This window comes from Mastigoproctus giganteus, chromosome 6, assembly GCF_048544385.1.
Source record: "Mastigoproctus giganteus isolate SK-2022 chromosome 6, ASM4854438v1, whole genome shotgun sequence".
Taxonomy (NCBI): domain Eukaryota; kingdom Metazoa; phylum Arthropoda; class Arachnida; order Uropygi; family Thelyphonidae; genus Mastigoproctus; species Mastigoproctus giganteus.
This window is the reverse complement of record NC_143580.1, coordinates 196,012,367-196,029,882: the sequence shown is the minus strand read 5'-3', so window position 1 is coordinate 196,029,882 and position 17,516 is coordinate 196,012,367. Positions and strand designations below refer to the sequence as shown.

The 17,516-nt window shown below is 38.7% G+C and overlaps 1 protein-coding gene across 3 annotated transcripts in view; it reads left to right on the top strand.

The window, feature by feature from the left end:
- Window positions 1-17,516, top strand: part of LOC150084856 (muscle-specific protein 300 kDa-like) — a 1,257,473-nt gene that overhangs the window by 879,491 nt on the left and 360,466 nt on the right. For all 3 annotated transcript variants that reach the window (XM_090376651.1, XM_090376652.1, XM_090376650.1), the window contains one exon: window positions 4,298-4,597. In XM_090376651.1, the coding sequence (XP_090232777.1) occupies window positions 4,298-4,597 (300 nt within the window). The remainder of the gene's footprint in view (window positions 1-4,297; window positions 4,598-17,516) is intronic.

Below are 17,516 nucleotides of genomic sequence, written 5' to 3'. Positions count from 1 at the left end.
TCCATAGGTTGGATGTGTGAAGTCGTGTTTGGCGGTAGAAATATGACTCTCATGTTCGAATTGAAATCATCTAGATGTGTAGGATGTCCAGGAGCATTATCTAATAGAAGCAAAATCTTGAAAGGAACGTCATTGTCTTTACAATATTTTTCACCTCGGGAATGAAGCCGCATTTAAACCAATCCTCAAAGAGAAATATTGTTATCCATGCTCTCTGGTTCAATCAGAAGTGCACGGGTAAGGTGGCTTTACTGATGCCCTTAAATGCACGAGGATTTCCAGAATGGTACACAAGCAGTGGTTTTAATCTGTAATCTCCCGCTGCATTAGCCCCAAGTAAGAGCTTGGCCCTATCTTTTGACACCTTTAAACCTGGCATTGTATTTTCCTCTTTGGCAATGTACGTTCAATCCGGCATTTTTTTCCAATACAGAGCAGTCTCGTCAATGTTAAAAATTTGCTGTGTTGAACCTTCATCAATAATTTTTTTCCAACTCATCACAAAATTTCTCTACAGCTGCAGAATCGGCACTGGTGACTTCACTGCTTAATTTAACATTGTGGAAACCAGCACAATGCTTGAACCTATTAAACCACCCATTGCTTGCCACAAACTTGGGTTGGGGTTCGCTGTACTTATCCTTAATATCTTTATAAATATTTGTTGCTTTTGCTTGAATGGCCATTGGACTCAGGAACACTTGCTTCTGAATCTGAGGTGCCTCCGTAGCCAGGTGGGAAGGAGCAGCAGTGCGTAGCACACGCTTCTTGATTAGACCTGGGTTTGAGCCCATCACCACTAAATACGGAGGAGACGGAAAGGTCAGGGAATGACCACCGCATATCCCGGAGCAATATGGCCTTAGTTGCTAATGCTCCTAAAAACCAAATAACAAACAAACAGCTTCTGAATCTGATTTTCAATCAGTATTATTAACAGCTGTTCTGTCTTCGATATAGCACCTGAACGCTGTTTTGTGATCACTGTTGATCTTAAGTGCGTTGATCCTTTGACACGTTCTTTTATACGCCACTGTCCCTTAAAATAGTATTCACCGTTGAAGCAGCAAGACTTAATTCCTTTGCAATAGATGATAAACTTTGTCTTGCTTTCTACTTCTTAATTAATCATCTTCATTTCTAAATCAATTTTGTTTTGTTTCCTAGCACTGCCAGCACTTGCACTTTTTGTTGGTCGCTTTCTCTTCATCATTGTAATACGCAAATAGGAATGAAGAGAAGTTTCTGAAAATTTGTGTCAGTGAAGGGGAACTCATTCCACCATAATACCGTAACATAAAAACCCACACAATTGCTGTTATCGGTATTATCGCAAATGCAATAAGATCGAGTTTACTACCCATTTATAATTAGATGCACTAACAGAAAAGCCCAATAAAATGGAAAGTGCAAATTGTTTTTATTGTTTTTCTGTTGTGACCTTCAAAAAAGTGCTTTAGAAAAATATCACAAAGGCATTCAAAATTGATTCTTATAATGGGAACATATGATTACAATGAAAGTGTAGTACAATTTCCATTATAAATGAAAATGTGTTATTGGGTTCACATTACAATATTTTTACGATACAGCCATTTATCCCTACAGGATACAAAATACGTTTCCACAATTTTTTTAAGTTTGCACCGGCCAGCAAAAACTTACATAAAGTCGATCCTTCTAAAACTCAGTCTTGTCTTATATCTCGCAAAAAGGATTCTTCTGCTCCTACGCTTATCTTTGGTGACACTCCGATTTCTAGGCAAAATGATATATCTCTTTTGGGGATTACCCTGACTTCTAATCTCTCTTGGCACAAGCACAATTCAAATATTGCTTCCTCTGCATCTAAAAAACTTGGTTTTCTCTTTTGCTCTCAGCAAAAGCGTTACTTTCTTCGAAACAGCTGTTCACTCTGTACAAATCGCAAATCCGCCCTACCGTGGAATATTGTTCCCACCTCTGGGGTGGTGCCCCCAAAACTTCTCTCAGGCTTCTATATTCCATTCAGAAGAGGGAAGTTAGGTTAACTAATGACTCCTCTCTAACAGAGTCTCTCCACCCTCTGTCTCATAGATGTACTGTTTCTGCTGTATGCCTTTTCTACAGATACTTTCATGGGCACTTTTCTTCTGAATTGGCTTCTATAATTCTCGCTCTCTCTCTTTCAAAACAGTCTGAACACATGCTGCCACCAGCCAACATCCATTTACTGTCCAACTTCAAATTCATAGAACCAACTTTTCATCTTCATCGTTTATTCATTCAACTTCCGTTTTCTGGAACAACCTTCCTTCTTGTTCCTTCTTCCTTCATACATATTTCCTGAAAATTGCAGTCTACAGAAGTTCAAGTCTAATGTCATCAAATATCTTCTTTCATCTTCTGAACCTCCAACCCAAGCAGGGTACTAAGTACTGTAGGTTCTAATACCTCTCGTGTTTGGGGTTTTCATTAAAAAAAAAAAAAAATGATACGGGACCTTACATTTCTCAACAGAACAATATTCTTATAACAAAATTGAATGAGTGAGAGTTGGTTTTAGGAGAGTAATACGACAGTGGTGAACTGGTGCTCGAGCACTAATCTGAATCCAGTAGAACAACTTTAAGACAAATCAGAAGGTATGTGATGGATCATCCATAGAGACTAATATTCACTTGCCCAATTAAAAACTGCTCTGCTAGAGAACTGGAAAAGTATTTCCTACCATTGTCATAAATTGGTGAAGTGTTCTGCAAAGGCTGTGCTAGACCAAAAGAGGCTCAACACTATGTAACATTCTGATCTGTAAAATATACTTTTATGTTGATGTCTTAATATTTTTAGTAACATAGTGTATACAAATAAGAAATTATTCTCATTCATTATGATTATACTTAATTTTAGATTGTTCAGTTTAGTAAACAGTACTAAATAAATAAACATGCAACTGAAGGGAATACCTATTGGAGTACCTATACTAATCTTTTCAATAACATGGTGATTTTCCCAGTAAGTCAAATGCCTTCCCCATCAATTCAAATAATGCTTCCTCTTATAAGGAATAGGATAAATAATTTGCATACCCAGCATGATTAGAGATGTAATGTCAGCCCAATAGCTTAACTAAGGTATGCTCTCCTACCTACTAAACGGCGCCTCCGTAGCCAGGTGGGAAGGAGCAGCAGAGCGCAGCACATGCTTCTTGATTAGACCGGGGTTCGAGCCCGTCACCACCAAATACGGAGGATGCGGAAAGGTCAAGGAATGACCACCGCATATCCCGGAGCAATATGGCCTTAGTTGCTAATGCTCCTAAAAACCAACCAAACAAACAAACAAACATCTCCTACCTACTGTCCTTTATTGGTACTACTGTGTGTAGCTCTCCTTTGTTGGCTTACTGCTACATGTAGCTGTCCTTTGTTAGATCACTGCTACATATAACAGTCCTTTGTTGACCTACAATTACTTATTCACTGTCTGACCCTGTCATGGTGAGGAGTTGGGTCTTTATTCCTGTTGGATGCTCTGGAGAATGGGATGTAATTGGATGGATACCTGTATTGTGCTTGACCTAAAGAATTATACCAGGAGAAGCATAATGTTGAAATATTTTTGCAACAACTGACAATTTTTCGGTTGTTGCAAGAAATTTTCTACATTATGCTTCCCGACACTCAATCCTGTTTTCTAATGCCAGGGGAAACTGTTGTTGGATGAGTCACTGATGTTCATAGGGAGAAGGAGAATGGGCCCGCTAGTGCTCAGCCAAATGTGGCTGAGCACTAGTGGGCCCATTCAACAACAGCTCCTGGTATTGCTTTTCAGGCCCAGCACATCACCAATTACATCCCATCTCCAGAATATTCTATTATAGCAAAGGACTCAACTAGGTCATCAGGTACTTGATACAGTGGCATGTTTTCTTTCCACATTCAGTATATGTGCTGATTCAGTACATTTATTTCCACATTCAATATGTGTATCACTAATGTGAGAAGCAAGGACATTGCTTTTCACTTTAATGATACATTCTCTTTTGTATCCTGCAATAATAAGCTAATCATATACTGAATAGGCTATAGAATATGGGAACCTTGTCTGAACATATTTAACTGTCTTTTTAAATGTAACTAAAGCATTTAAGTAATAAAGATATTTAAGTTTTCAACTTAATATTTGTCATTGTTATGTTATGTAATATTATTTTAATGCTAATTGTACTATGTTATGTAATATTATTTCAGTGCTAATTGTACTATGTTGTGTAATATTATTTTAATGCTAATTGTACTGATTTCATTTTTTTTAGGAGTTTTTCAAAACTTTGTCTAAAAATGTATGCTTCTTAGAAATTGCTTATAATCAGTTGAAAGAACTACAAAGTGATCATCATAAAACAACCTATTCAGATATAACTGAAACTGCTACTGATCTTCTTAAGAGAGCAGTAAAAAAAGGACATAACTTAGAACAGTGTGTTAATGACTGGAAACAACTTCTCTATCTTCTTGAACTAAGCACAAAATGGCTAGAAGATAAACAACATATCTTGCAAAATCAGCAACCATGTCCTAAAGAAAATTTGGAAAATTTTATTGCATTTTATAAGGTATGTGTTTGTTTATTTTTATTATTTTATTATTTATTTATTTTCCATTAAGAAAATATTTAGATGTAAGTGGTACAGTCAAGTTACCTTCAGCAAATTCTAAATGGAAAGTGTTCAAGGAATTAAGCATAGAAGCTACTAGGCTTTTCGTACCAACTAAGAAATACTCTTTAAGGTATAGGCCTAAATGGATGTTAGATGAATGTGTAGCAGAGGAGAAAAGTGCATGGGATGCATATAAATTATCAGGTGACACAGAAGCTTCTGGTAGATATAAACTAATCTGTAATCAAAAAGTCAAAAAGGAGGTCAGGCAAGCAAAGGCAGATTACGAGAGATCTTTGGCAAAGGGTGCAAATAAAAACAGCAAAGACTTCTTTACTTATTTAAACTCTAGAAGGAAGGAAATGAATCAGATTGGTCCACTTGATATTTGATGGTTTGATTGTTGATCCTGCTCAAGTTGCTGACAATCTGAATAAGTATTTTGCATCTAAACTCCCACACGAGGAATTATTTAGGGAAGAGGATGCCACAAGTTTATCAAGCTCTAACAGGGAGATAACCCCAGGGGCTCAATAATAATAATAATAATAATAATAATAATAATAAATGGCAGGAGTGCAGTTATATTTCAGCCACAGCATGGATTTGTTAAGGGAAATTCTTGTTTGACCAATTTATTGGTTACTACAATGTGGTCACAAAGCAACTGGGTGCAAAAATTAATTTTGATATCATATACTTGGATTTCGGGAAAGCTTTTGATACCATTGCACATAAAAGACTACTGTACAAATTGGAGTAGTGTGATAGTAGTAGTAGTGGCATGTGATGCAAGAAAGCAAGCTTATGTAGCATTAGCCAAAAAAAAAAAAAAAAAAAAAAAATATATATATATATATATATTTCACGCATCCATTCCCTCTAAAAGTTTGTCAGTTTGTCATTTTGTCCTTGAATTTATTTAAGCTTGAATTTATCATCTTCCACAACGACAGATGGAAGTTTGTTCCAGCAATCTACTACCCACTGGTTGAAGGCAAATTTCTGCACATCTATTCTACAACTGTCTTTCCTCGATTTTGTAATCTCATCAAGAGGAAGAAGCTCATCAGAATTAAGCCTGCTCAACCCATTCAAGGCCTTATACACCTCAATCAAATCACCTCGCAGGTGCCAAGTCTCCAGATGCTGCAATTTGCAGAAATTAAGCCTTTCTTTGTAAGAGGATCCCTTCATTCCCTTCACTACTCTTGTAGCCCTCCTGTGTCTCACTCAAGCAACTATACATCCTTCCTAAAATGAGATCTAACCTATACGCAGTACTCAAGATGTGCCTTGACCATTTCCTTATAAAGGGATAATCACCTCCTTTTCCCTTGTGTGGCGCCTCCGTAGCCAGGTGGGAAGGAACAGCAGTGCGTAGCACACGCTTGATTAGACCGGGGTTCGAGCCCGTCACCACCAAATACGGAGGATGTGGAAAGGTCAGGGAATGACCACCGCATATCCCGGAGCAATATAGTCTTAGTTGCTAATGCTCCTAAAAACCAAATAACATGTAACATGTATCCTTTTCCCTTGCAGCAAAGTTCCTGTATATCATTGACAACACCCCATGACCTGCTCTGGCAGCCTGTCTGCACTACTCAGAAAACTTTATCTGACTGCACTTTCAGGTCTTTTTCATTTTCTAGCACCCTAAGTTTAGCACCACACAGTTGGTACATTTCACTGGGATTACTTCTACTCATATGCAATACTTTGCATTTGTCAATGTTAAACTTCAGTTACCACTTCTCAGCCCATCTGCCTAACTTTTCTAGATCCTGTTTCAGTAGCACACTGCCGTTACTGTCATTAAGAACCCTACCAACCTTAGTATCATCTGCAAACTTGGATATTAAGCCTGATATACCTTCATCAGTATCATTGATAAATATACAAAACAACAGTGGACCTAACACCGAACCTGGATGACTTCGCTAATAACATTAGTCCATGAAGAGCAGTGTCCATTCATTACCATTTTCTGTCTTATTTTGAAAATTGGTAAGTGGGACAACTTGAAACGGAATGTGAAGTATAGCAATTTTTCCTTCAAAAAGTAAAAGAAAAATTTAAAATTGCCATTAAAATACATTTTTTTATCAATCAATCAGTAATAGTATTTATTTGTTATATGATTGTTGTTAATATCTATTTGTCCTATATAAACTATAATATTAATTATAACAGTTATTTTTAAAATAGTGAGGAAGATTACTTTTACTTTATAAATTTTTCTTTAGATTTTACTAGTTTTAAAATTTCTTCTCCTTCCAAAGATTTTAAAAAGTTTTAAATTCTGAAAAGGACATGTTATAGTTTTCTTTTACCATAAGTTTGGCTTTTAAATTTTCTAATAAAAGACGGTTTCTCTTTTTCTACCAAGTAGTTTTCATTAAGCTGAAACTCTTTCTGATAAAACATTTATATCCTTTGGAGCTTACCATTTGAGAGAAATTATTTGTCTCTGGAAATTTTGAAAAAAATTGCACCCATTTTTTTATCAACACGCATTTTCTTTTCTTCGTTACTCAGTGACAATGTAATTTCAAACAACAAAGAGAAAAAAGATTTCTCAATTCTCATTTTTGTTTTGTTATTAGAATTAATTTTTAACACATCATTTAAATTCCAATAAGAATTAATTAAAAATATGTAAAATCAATAACGTAATAGTTTTTTCCTCTCTTATCAGGACAAATGATGCTATTATCACGAAGCAGGACTTGAAGTTCTAAATTGGGACAATTCCACCATATCGGGATGGTTGACCACCCTGCTTTTATCCATTGTAGCAACTTGCTGTTAATACCATATTGCTCCAATTTGTACAGTAGTCTTCCATGTGCAACAGTATCAAATGCTTACCTGAAATCCAAGTATATGATATCAAAATTATTTTTTGCATCCAGTTTCTTTGTAACCACATCATAGTATCCAATCAAATTTGTCAGACAAGAGTTTCCCTTAACAAACCCATGCTCAGTCTGAATTATTACAGCAGTCTTGTCTAGATGATCCTGCAATGCCTCTTTAAACACTGACTCCATTATTATCCTCAGAACAGAAGTTCTATAATTATGTGTCACCCTTTGAATCCTCTTTGTGAATTGGGGATACATTTGCTCATCTCCAGTCCATCGAGACCACCACTGAATCTGGATGCTCTCATAATTATGGTTAAGGGTTTGCTTACTTCCCTCACTGCCTCTTTCAATATAACTGGATAGATTCCATCCCCCGAGGTGCCGTTTTTATGTTTAACTTCAACGATTTCTCCTCCACTTTTCTCTCTGTTATTACAAAATCATTTAGCTCCCTGTTAGAGTTTAGTAAGCTTTTGTCATCCACTTCCCTACAGAATTCCCCATGTGTGAATGTAGATGCAAAATGCTCATTCAGTTTGTTCCTCCCTTCCTATCTCAGCAGGATCATCAACATTCGAACCATCGATATCAAGTGGACCAGTATGATTCATTCCCTTCATTCTAGAGTTTATATAAGTAAAGAAGTCCTTTCTGTTTTTCTTAGCATCCTTTGCCAAAGATTTCCCAAAATCTGCCTTCGCTTGCCTAACTTCCTTTGTGACTTGATTACAGACTAGCTTATATCTTCCATAAGTTGGTCCCACGGTATAGAATTTAAAAACTGTCTGAGGCCATTGTAGTCACCTTTACAAAAGCAAAAACCCTTACTTTTACCTCTGATGGTAGTAATATCTTTAAGTAAATCCCACATCAGTACACTGTGATCACTGCCACCTAGTGGTTCATTTATATGCAAATTCTTAATGCATGAATAATCACTGCTGATAACCAGGTCAAGAGTATTACTCTCTCTGATTGTCTCTTGAACATGCTGCTCCAGAAAACAGTCATCCAATAAATCCATAAAAGTCTTGCTAGTGTGCGAGTGACCAACCCACAAGTTCCAGTCAATATCTGGAAAATTAAAATCCCCCATTATTAGACATTCTGATGCATTGTATTCATTAGAATCATTATGCCTATAACACACTCCTACTCTCATTTTTGCTTTCCCAGTGCTTATATCACACCAGACTGACTCAACATTGTACTGTCCATCTATGTCAACTGGATGCACTTCTTTAGATTTGTGTTTTTTTCTAACAGCATAATCCCTCCTCCCTTCCTATCCTATCTATCCTTTCTGTACACATTGTACTCCCCAAATTCCAGTTCTGCACTGCTTATATCTGTGTGATATCCCAATAATATCTGCCTTTGATGTCTTGACCATCACTTCAAATTCATCAAATTTATTTATTATACTCCTAGCATTGGCATACATGCAAGTATATATGCACCTGTTCTTACTCTTAGTTACCCTAACTCAGCCCATGTATTTATTTGTTCCATGATGACTCAGCAGTCTCTGAATTCCCCATCACCCTGCCCTCAAGGCCACTGCTCATTCTAATGGAAGCAGTTCAAGATTCACTTTTACCTCAGCTTGCGGCTACTGTTAATCTTTTAGCCTCTGAATCCCACAAAGCTAAAAGCTTTTCCACACACATAACACTGCCTTAATAGCATCAGCAAACACTGGTATTAATGGAAAGTTGCTGCTATGAATAAAGGAATTGTTGAGTGGGAGAAGACGAGGAGTAGTAATCAGTGGACATTGCTCTTCATGGACTAATGTTATTAGTGGAGTCCCCCAGGGTTTATTATTGGGCCTATTTTTGTTTTCTATATATATCAATGATATTGATGTATATCAATATCACAGTAACTCCAGAGTAATGTATCAACTGTATGGTTCTACACTCCGGGTAATGGAAAATGAAAAAGACCTGGAGGTAATTGTGTAGTCAGATATGAAGTTCTCTGAGAAATGCAGACAGGCTGCCTTAACAGCTTATGGAGTTTTGTCAAAGATATACAGGAATTTTGCTAGCAGGGATAAGGAGGTAATCATCCCATTGTATAAAGGAATCATCAGGCCACACCTTGAGTATTGCATACAGGTCTGGTGGCTTCATTTTAGGAAGGATATAGAGCTGCAGGAATGGGCAATGCAGAGAAGCTACAGAGAAGGGCAATGAGATTGTGAGTGGAACAAAGGATTACTTTTACCAAGAAAGGCTTCAGTTCTGCAAATTGCAGCATCTGAAGACTAGACACTTGTGTGGTGATCTGATTGAGGTGTGTAAGGCTTTGAATGGAATAAGCAAGCTCAATACTGTTGATTCTTGCTCAAGCCACACACGTGGCAAAGTACAAATTCAAATTGAGGAGGACAGTTGCAGAATGGATGTCCTTCATTTTGCATTTAGCCAACATCTTTTGATCATCGCCTGCTAATTCTGGTAATATTTGTGTACTGCAAAGGATCCTTAAAAAAAAAAAAAGTCAGTGATGTATTACTAACATTAGAGGTTTCACATTCTCAAGCTTTTACCTTCTCAACAAGTAGGCTCATCTTATTACATTACTTTTTTACAGAATGTATTTTTACTTTTCTGTGATCATCATCATCACCATGAATTTGCCATTTCTGTGTCCCATAGTTGTTACTGTCACATTTACACATAGGTGCACTCGGTTTATGCCTAGGTTCCACTATTCAGGACCCTAGAAAGTTGAAATGTAAATACACAAATATGCAATTTTTAAGCAGTAGTAGCCCCAAAAATCCTCAATGGTTTAGGTGGCTCTAACTCATATATACTAGGTAGTTGTATCTGTCTTGCAGTATAGTAGAAGGAGGAGTTCCACTAAAATATTATTTCCTCTTCTATAAGGCAAAGAGTTAGATCAAAACTAGTGAGGTTACTAATAAATCAATATACAGTGTGTATGAGAATTATCTTTACAACTTTACTTTGAAATAACAACTTTACTGAAAGACTTAGAATTGCTGTTCAGGCAACATTTAACCGGAGAACATTTCAAAGTTTTTTCTGTAAGTCGCAAACACTGAATGTGGGCACCTTTAGTTAGGCACAAAACACCCAAATGATATTCCAATTCCTGCCCTGTATACTGCACCATATTTGCGTCAATGCTTTCAATTTCAGCTGCAAATCTTTAATGTCAGCCACCGGAGTTTTGTATACACGGTCTTTAACATACCCCCATAGAAAGAAATCACAGGGTGTGATATCTCTTGATCAAGGTGTGGGGACCGCACACCTAATCCATCAGTTCGGGAATATCTTGTTGAGAGACTCACACAATCAAGCCCCAGTGTTTGGGGAGGGGGCATCTCGCTGGAAGAAGAAACTAGATTGCAGTTCTTCTAGCTGTGGATAGACAAAGTTTTCTAGCGAGTCTAGGTAGATGTTAGAGTTAACTGTTGATTTGTCAAAGAAAAAGGGTCCAATCATGAAACAGGCCACACCACACATTAACTTTGGGGCTGTTTCTAATGTGCTCTGTAATGACGTGTGGGTTTTCTGATCCCCAGATTCATACATTTTGTTTGTTAACTCTCCCTGAAATGTGGAATGTGGCTTTATCTGTGAATGATTTTTTTCCCAGAAATTCATTATCCTTGTCGACTCTATCAAGCATGGTGATTGCAAATTCCTTATGGGCAACCTTATCATCTTGTATGATCACTTGCAGCAGTTGCAATTTGTAAGGGTGCAGCTTCAAATGTTTTCGTAAGATCTGATGCATGGTTGAATGAAGCAACTGCATCCTACAAGCTGCAGCTTGTGTCGACGTGCCTGGACTGCAAAGGAATACCTCTCGTATGCACTTGACATTTTCAACAGATGCACGCAGCCACCCTGCACATTCTTGTGCTCAACACTTCCAGTGTCTTTAAAATTTTTGTATTCAGTATGTATCGATGGTCTTGATGGTGGCATTTTGTTTTAACGTCTTCTCAAATTTTGTTGGACTTGTGTGTCAGATCTCGTTTCGATAAACCACTCAACGCACCATGCTTTCTTCTGCGGATTCATGACAACTGACTGACTTCAGCTAATCAGCTGTTTCACTGATGCTGCATGTAACACATATTCACAGTTAAAATTTTATTTATGATCAAAGTTGTAAAGATAATTCTCATACACCCTGTATATCACTGTATTCTCCAGAGAATCTTTGTATGTATTCATTATCAAATACAAATTTAGAAATTAAGAGAACCTTCTGAATAGTTTTCTCAGCATCATTGGCCGAAATGATTTCATGTACTTGAATTATTAGTGAAATTGTGTCTCAAGAAGATCTCTTAAAGCCTTATTTCACCCAAAGGATCCAAATCCATTGATAGCTTGAAAAGGTAGTTGAGCTTCTCTGCAGCTCTTGTTATTGTAACTGCAATAGAACTAAGCATTATTTTGCTTTTCCATCAGTCTGATCAATGCAAAACTCAATAAATAGCTATTGATATTGTCACTTATTGAGTTTTGCATTCGTGAATAAGGGCAGTACTTCATCCGTTGAAACTCATGTTATGCACACATTCTTAACTTTCCATGTATGTCTCATTTTTGCACTCTAAATACCAGTTATCATGCCTGTTTTAAATATTCAAGCTGCATCCTATTCATCAGTTCGCTGTAAGCTCATTTGAAATTCGCATAACTTTGGAGTAGAAAACGTCTCCTGAAGCATTTACATTTTTTTTTTTTTTTAACTTTCTTTGCTTACTAATGCATTTAAATGGCATTTATACCTTGCTGACTAAGTGGTCAATGTGGGAGTACAATACCATATGCATTTAAGTTAAAGCCTGTGTGGTTAATATGGTAATATTCTTGTATCTCCATATTGTAAATAGGCGCCTCCGTAGCCAGGTGGGAAGGAGCAGCAGTGCGTAGCACACGCTTCTTGATTAGACCGGGGTTCGAGCCCGTCACCACCAAATACGGAGGGTGCGGAAAGGTCAGGGAGTGACCACCGCATATCCCGGAGCAATATGGCCTTAGTTGCTAATGCTCCTAAAAACCAAACAAACAAACCATATTGTAAACATCTTTGACCCTGTGTGGTCTTTCTGGAGTATGAACATAATTTATATTACCCTAACCTGTTTACAAATACAGAACTTCCACAGATAGTGACTTTGTTTAATCATTCAGAAAGTTCAGCTAAAATCTTTCCCTCTTCCTATTATCACATTAGCAAGATATCTTACTGTAATAATATATTTTGCAGTTCCTGAGAAATATTTTGGTTGCTCTAAGTGTTATAGAGATGATTTTTTTGTTTTTTTTTTTTTTTATATGTGAACCCCAAACACGAGAGGTATTAGAACCTATAGTACTTAGTACCGTGCTTGGGTTGGAGGTTGAGAAGACGAAAGAAGATATTTGTTGACATTGGACTTGAACTTCTGTAGATTGTAATTTTCAGGAAATACGTATGAAGGAAGGTTGTTCCAGAAAACGGCAGTTGAATGAATAAATGAGGAAGATGAAAAGTTGGTTCTGTGCGTTTGAAGTTGGACAGCAAATGGATGTTGACTGGTGGCGGCACGTGTTCGGACTGTTTTGAAAGAGAGGGCGGGAATTATAGAAGCCAGTTCAGAAGAACAGTGCCCATGGAAGTATCTGTAGAAGAGGCATGCAGCAGAAACAGTACGTCTATGAGAAAGCGAGTGGAGAGACTCTGTTAGAGATGAATCATTAATTAACCTAACTGCCCTCTTCTGAATGGAATCAAGAAGCCTGAGAGAGGTTTTGGGGGCACCACCCCAGAACAATATTCCATAGCAGGGCGGATTTGTGATTTATACAGAGTGAGCAGCTGTTTGGAAGAAAAGTAACGCCGAGAGCGAAAGAGAAAACCAAGTTTTTTAGATGCAGAGGAAGCAATATTTGTAATGTGCTTGTGCCAAGAGAGATTAGAAGTCAGGGTAATCCCCAAAAGAGATATATCATTTTGCCTAGAAATCGGAGTGTCACTAAAGATAAGCATAGGAGCAGAAGAATCCTTTTTGCGAGATATAAGACAAGACTGAGTTTTAGAAGGGTTGAAATCAACTAAGTTGTCTTTGCCCCACTGGAGATCGGCATTTAAGGAATTCGTAGCAGATTTTCGAGAAGTTGAAGCTGATTGAGCAGGACAAGGTTTCTCAAAATGGAAAGTTGAATGCAATGTGCTATCATCGCCAAAACTATGGATAGGATTTCCAGTCAATGGAAGAAGGTCATTGATATACAAAAGGAATAGAGTGGGGGAAAGACATGAACCTTGGGGGACCCCGGCATTAGTGGAGAAGTTAGAAGACAGAGAGCCATCTACCATGACCCTCAGTGAGCGATCAGAGAGAAAACTGGATAACCAATTACTAAAAACAGTTGGCAAACCATAAGATGGAAACTTGTTGAGAAGATCTTTATGCCAAACACGATCAAAAGCCTTTGAGATGTCAAGAGCAACTACTTGTGTTTCACCGAACCTTTCCATTGAATTAGTCCATAAATGGGTAACATAAGCCAGAATATCACCAGTGGATCGACACTGACGGAATCCATACTGGCGATCGTTGATCAGACTGAAGGTTTCTAGGTAGTTTAAGAGTTGGCGGTTAATTGATTTCTCCATTACTTTAGAGAGAGTAGAAGTAATTGCAATGGGACGATAATTGGATGGGAGGGATTTGTCACCCTTTTTGGGAACTGGCTGGATATGAGCAAATTTCCAAGCAGAAGGAAAAACACCTTTGGAATAAGAAAGTGAAAAAAAGGCGGCAAAGAATAGGAGTAAGTTCAGGAGCACAGGTTTTGAGAACAAGTGGAGAAATACCATCAGGACCTGGAGCTTTCTTAGCATCAAGATTCATCAAAATCCTTCTGATATCCTTTTGACGGAAGACCACAGGAGGCATCGAATGGAGCGTGTTGGGAATGGTGGGAGGTGTTTTACCAAGATCATAACTACATGAGCTGGAAGAAAAATGGGATGCTAGCAGATCAGCTTTATCCTTGGCTGAAGTGACAACAGAACCATCTGGTTTGGACAGAGGTGGGAGCAGAGATGGGCAAAAGTTGCGGCCAATAGCTTTGGCAAGAGACCAGAATGCTCGGCTACCATTACGGTAAGAAGCAAGTTTTCTACTCTTAGCCTGTTCAAACTCTAGTTTGTACTGATTAATAACTGCTTTACAATTGTTGCGAGCTTTGGTGTAGGCAGAAAATGAAACTGAAGAATTCAAAATAAGCCAATTACGATGTGCAATATTCTTCTCTTGAACACTTAGTACATTTATTGGATTTGATTTGATTGATTTGGTAGTTGTTGGCGCATCGGCTTCTGTGGCCATATTGCACCTCACAAGGTTTTTGCAGTACTATGATCCAAGCTCGAGGCGGGAATCGAACCCGCGACCTTTGGGTTGCCGGGCAGGTACTTTACCCACTCGGCTAGCCCGGTCGGCACATTTTTTGGAAAACCAAGGTTTAGATAAAGGACAAGATTTTAAAGTGGATTGTGGAATAAAGGATTCCATTCCTACAAGAATAATTTCACTGACACGATCAGAGCAAACATTGACATCAGAAGTTTTGAAACAGTAGTCCGACCAAGGAAAACAAGAAAAGAAATCTCGCAGGTCATCCCATTTTGCATTCTTGTAATGCCAAACAACACGAGGTTGGGAATAGCCATGAGATAAAGGTTCCATCGGAGAAGAGACAATCACCAAGTTGTGATCTGAAGTGCCTAAAGGACCTCTCACTTTGACCGTGTACTTAGAAGGGTTGTTTGTGAGAAAAAGATCAAGCGTATTGGCTGTATGATTAGGATTGTCCGGTATTCTTGTAGATAAATGAACAATCTGTGCTAGGTCATTAGTAATTGCAAAAGCCTCAGCATCTCGACCTGCTGGGTCGGTGTGACTAGAAAACGGAAGCCAGCTAGAGTTGTGAACATTAAAATCACCAAGGAAAATTACCTCACTGTTAGGAAAGTTGGACTGGAGAAAGTCAAGTTGCAAAGAGAGGAAGTCAAAGAGCTCCAAGTGATTAGTGGAGTTGGGAGAACGGTAGAGACAACAGATGAATTTGACACAATGAGGTAGAGAGATTTTAAGCCAGAGAAGATCAAAGAGAGGAGATTCCAAATTGCCAAGTCTCTGACAGGGAATATCAGAACGGACATATAAATGTGGCCAATGCCTGTGAACAAAAATATTTCCTTGTCATCTCTGACGACTTTGCCGGGGCGTTCAACACCCTTTGGTGGCCGAGTGTCCTGGCAAGGCTCAGAAGGACAAATCTCCCTATAAATATCTTTACATGCATTGCATAGTATCTCTCACACAGGAAAATCACTGTAAGAGCCCCCATACACTCAAGTCACATGGCAGGTGCACAGAGGCTGTCCACAGGGCTCAGTTCTCGGCCCCATGTTATGGAACATGGTACTTGACAAGTTTCTGCAAAAAAAAAAGAACTAGGAAATGTTACATCTTTGGCTTATGCCGATGACTTGGCCTTGATGCTTGCTGCAGGCAGCAGGACACAACTGGAAGCTTCAGGAAATAGAGCCCTCGAAACCCTACAAGAATGGGCAACTCAACACAACCTACAAATCTCTGCCACTAAAACCTGCTCAGTCTTACTAAAGGGACATCTGCACTCAAACAGACCACCATAGATAAAGATTCAAAATAAAACAGTTTGAATGGATACCCAGCTTAAATACTTGGGTTTCCTGCTAGATAATAACCTTACTTTTAAACTGCACCTCAAGTACCTGCAGAGGAAAATTAAAAACTATGCTTCACTGTTTGCCAGGATTACCAGGAAGGACTGGGGGCTCAAAAGGAGAACAATCTATTCTACAAGGAAGTCTTTCTACCTGCCACTCCAGTCTGGTACAACAAAACCACAATGGTCTCCAATCAATGGAAGCTAGAAACTATCCAGAGGACAATATTACTGACAAAAAAACTTCTTGAGCCTGCTGCATGGTCAGCACCCATGCCCTGCAGGCCATAGGGGGGGCTCTCCCCCTGACCTGGAGGTAGTGCAGTCTGGCATCCTAACCAACCTGACCAGAGGAAAGGCTACCACCTTCCAAGACTTCACCTCAAATACAGCAAACAACCACAAAATGGAAAACCGACGTTTTACCGAATATTTACATGACCTCTGGCAGCAACGCTGAAATGATAGCACAAAGGGCGCCATTACCAAAAAATTAATTCCAGACCTCAGAAAAACTCATTCAAAAATGCTGGTCTGGCTTTCCCCAGGCCTACTGTCCTCATACCTACTCACTGGGCATGGGGCCATCAGAGGAAAGTTAATAATAATGGGATTAATAGACAACCCCTATGCTCTTGCATGCTCCCAGAGACCTGGAAGCACCTAATGTATACTTGCCCAATCTATGAAGACCTAAGATGTGTACTAATTACCAAAATACACTTTAATCCGAAAGACCAAGAGCCTTTTGGAATCCAGCGAGACCTACCAACTTCACACAGGAACTCTTTTACAGAAGAAGGACTCTCCCACCGCCATCATCTTGGCTTATATCACCACTGTACATCAGAACTGAGGACAGAGCACAATCCCAACAGTGAATACCAACACAAAGGACTCTCCATATACAAGGACCCTAACATGGGACCCCTCATCCCACGAACTTCACATCGGAACACAAACTTCTACTGGTGTCTGATGTCAAGCATGCAGGGATGGGCTTCCTCCCCCAAGGACTGAAGAGTAAACCATTTAAAAAAACCACAACATAAAACCAAAGATGGGACTTTGCCACAAAGGAAGGCTAGACAAGACGTCTCCACCCCTGAAGGAACAAATGGCTCACTCCACCAACGAAAACTCCAGCAGTGGACCCAAGTACAGAATCTTGTTTTTCCCATGGAATACTGGACTATCTCCGAACCTAATCTCACTACTATTGACTCTCGTACA